At 61.3% G+C, this 1692-nt stretch overlaps 1 protein-coding gene across 1 annotated transcript; it reads left to right on the plus strand.

The window, feature by feature from the left end:
* The first annotated feature begins 239 nt into the window (after positions 1–239).
* On the plus strand, positions 240–1366 carry LOC136494812 (E3 ubiquitin-protein ligase EL5-like). Its single transcript, XM_066490988.1, has one exon. The coding sequence runs from the start codon at positions 418–420 to the stop codon at positions 1288–1290; it is 873 nt and encodes a 290-aa protein (XP_066347085.1). The 5' UTR covers positions 240–417; the 3' UTR covers positions 1291–1366.
* The last annotated feature ends 326 nt before the right edge of the window (positions 1367–1692 follow it).

The raw sequence follows: 1692 nt of genomic DNA on the forward strand, positions 1-1692 counted from the left end.
CCACACACACACACACACACACACACACACACACACACAAAACTTCTAGCCATCTAGGCCTGTTATTACTGAGTTGCTATGCTCTCACCGATGTCTCTAGCCCCTTCCAGGATCAAATCATAGTATCACACTGACATCGTTTTTTTTTTACAACACGCTCACTTCGGTTTGAGTCCAAGAAGTATAAAGGCTGCTTGACAATTAACAAGCCCCCTACATCAGCATCAGCTCAAGCTGCTCAATTCAGATTAACACACTGATCCCCACCCACGCCATCATACCAACTCCAACCGGCCGCACACTGCACCTAAACCTCTCCAAGAACGCCAATAAACATCCCAAAAATCTCAGCCACAAGCAGACAGCACATAAGTCTCACGCCGGCCGAAAGGCGATCCAAGGCGCGAGAGACTGACCATGTCAGCGTTGCCGGAGAACGTCCTCGCAGGCGGCAGTGGCCCGCCGGTCGCGTGGTGGAGCGCGGCCTCGCCGGTGGGCGGCGACGTCGTCCTCACCGGCGTAGTCCTCCTCTTCGTCGCCCTGGCCTTCGCGTTCGTCCTGTACCACTACTTCACGGTCACGGTCCTCAGTCGCCGCGGTGGCACGCGGCGGGACGGCGCGGGGGTGGGGGCGCCATCGAGCGCCCAGCAGCGCGGCACGTTGGGACGACGAGGCCATGCCACTGGCGGCCTTGACCCGTCGGTGCTCCGGGCGTTGCCGGTGACGGTTTACAAGGCGAAGGACCAGGCAGGCGGTGAGGCGCTGGAGTGCGCCGTGTGCCTCGCCGAGCTCACCGACGGCGAGGCCGCCAGGTTCCTGCCCCGGTGCGAGCACGGCTTCCACGCCGAGTGCATCGACCTGTGGCTGCGCGGCCACTCCACGTGCCCGCTCTGCCGCGTCGACGTCGGCCTGCTTCCTGCGCCGCCGTCGTCCTCGGCGCTCCCTCCGGCGCTGCCTGAGCCCGCCAACTACCCCACGAACCTGCCGACGAACGTCCTGTTCTGGGGATCCCAGGACGCGGTCACCGTGGCGAGAGCCTCCGGGACGAGGACGACGACGGTACACGGCGGCCCGAGCGCTGCTCCCGGTGGAGCGTCGCCGCCGCTGGTCCTCATCCATGTCAGGGAAACGGCACCGGCAGTGGCGCCGCCGCCGCCGCTGCGTGAAGGCGACGCGGCCAAAGCGCAGGGCTTGGCGAGGCTGAGCTCTCTCAGGCGGCTGTGGAGCAGAGGGAGGCATGATGTGGCGGCTATTGGACACACAACGCTCCCATGGCAACAAACCACCTAGTTTAGCTAGTACCAATCTCCTGTCTGTTGCTTTATTCCAGTGATCGTGATCTGTATGTACACAGCTACGTATTGATCATGGAATATTAATTATTGCGTGTGTATACTATCTTTCCACACTTGGCATCCTGTGACCTTGCCTTCCGCAAGCCAAACCTTCCTTTACCATCACACCGTTGGCACGGCACCAACTCGGCACCATGGCGCTCACCGAGTACGAGCAACACAATCTCGAGCATTTCCGCGGCGCTGAGGATCGCGACACCATGGCGCTCGCCAAAGAGAGTGCGCACCGTGAGCACGAGGCTCGCGACACCGCCATGCTGGCTGCTGAAACCGGTGTTGTTGCTAATCTCCACACCGTACCCAGGCCGTGGCGATCGTCAACACTATTTGGTCCCTC

Source organism: Miscanthus floridulus, chromosome 11, assembly GCF_019320115.1.
Source record: "Miscanthus floridulus cultivar M001 chromosome 11, ASM1932011v1, whole genome shotgun sequence".
Classification (NCBI taxonomy): Eukaryota; Viridiplantae; Streptophyta; class Magnoliopsida; order Poales; family Poaceae; genus Miscanthus; species Miscanthus floridulus.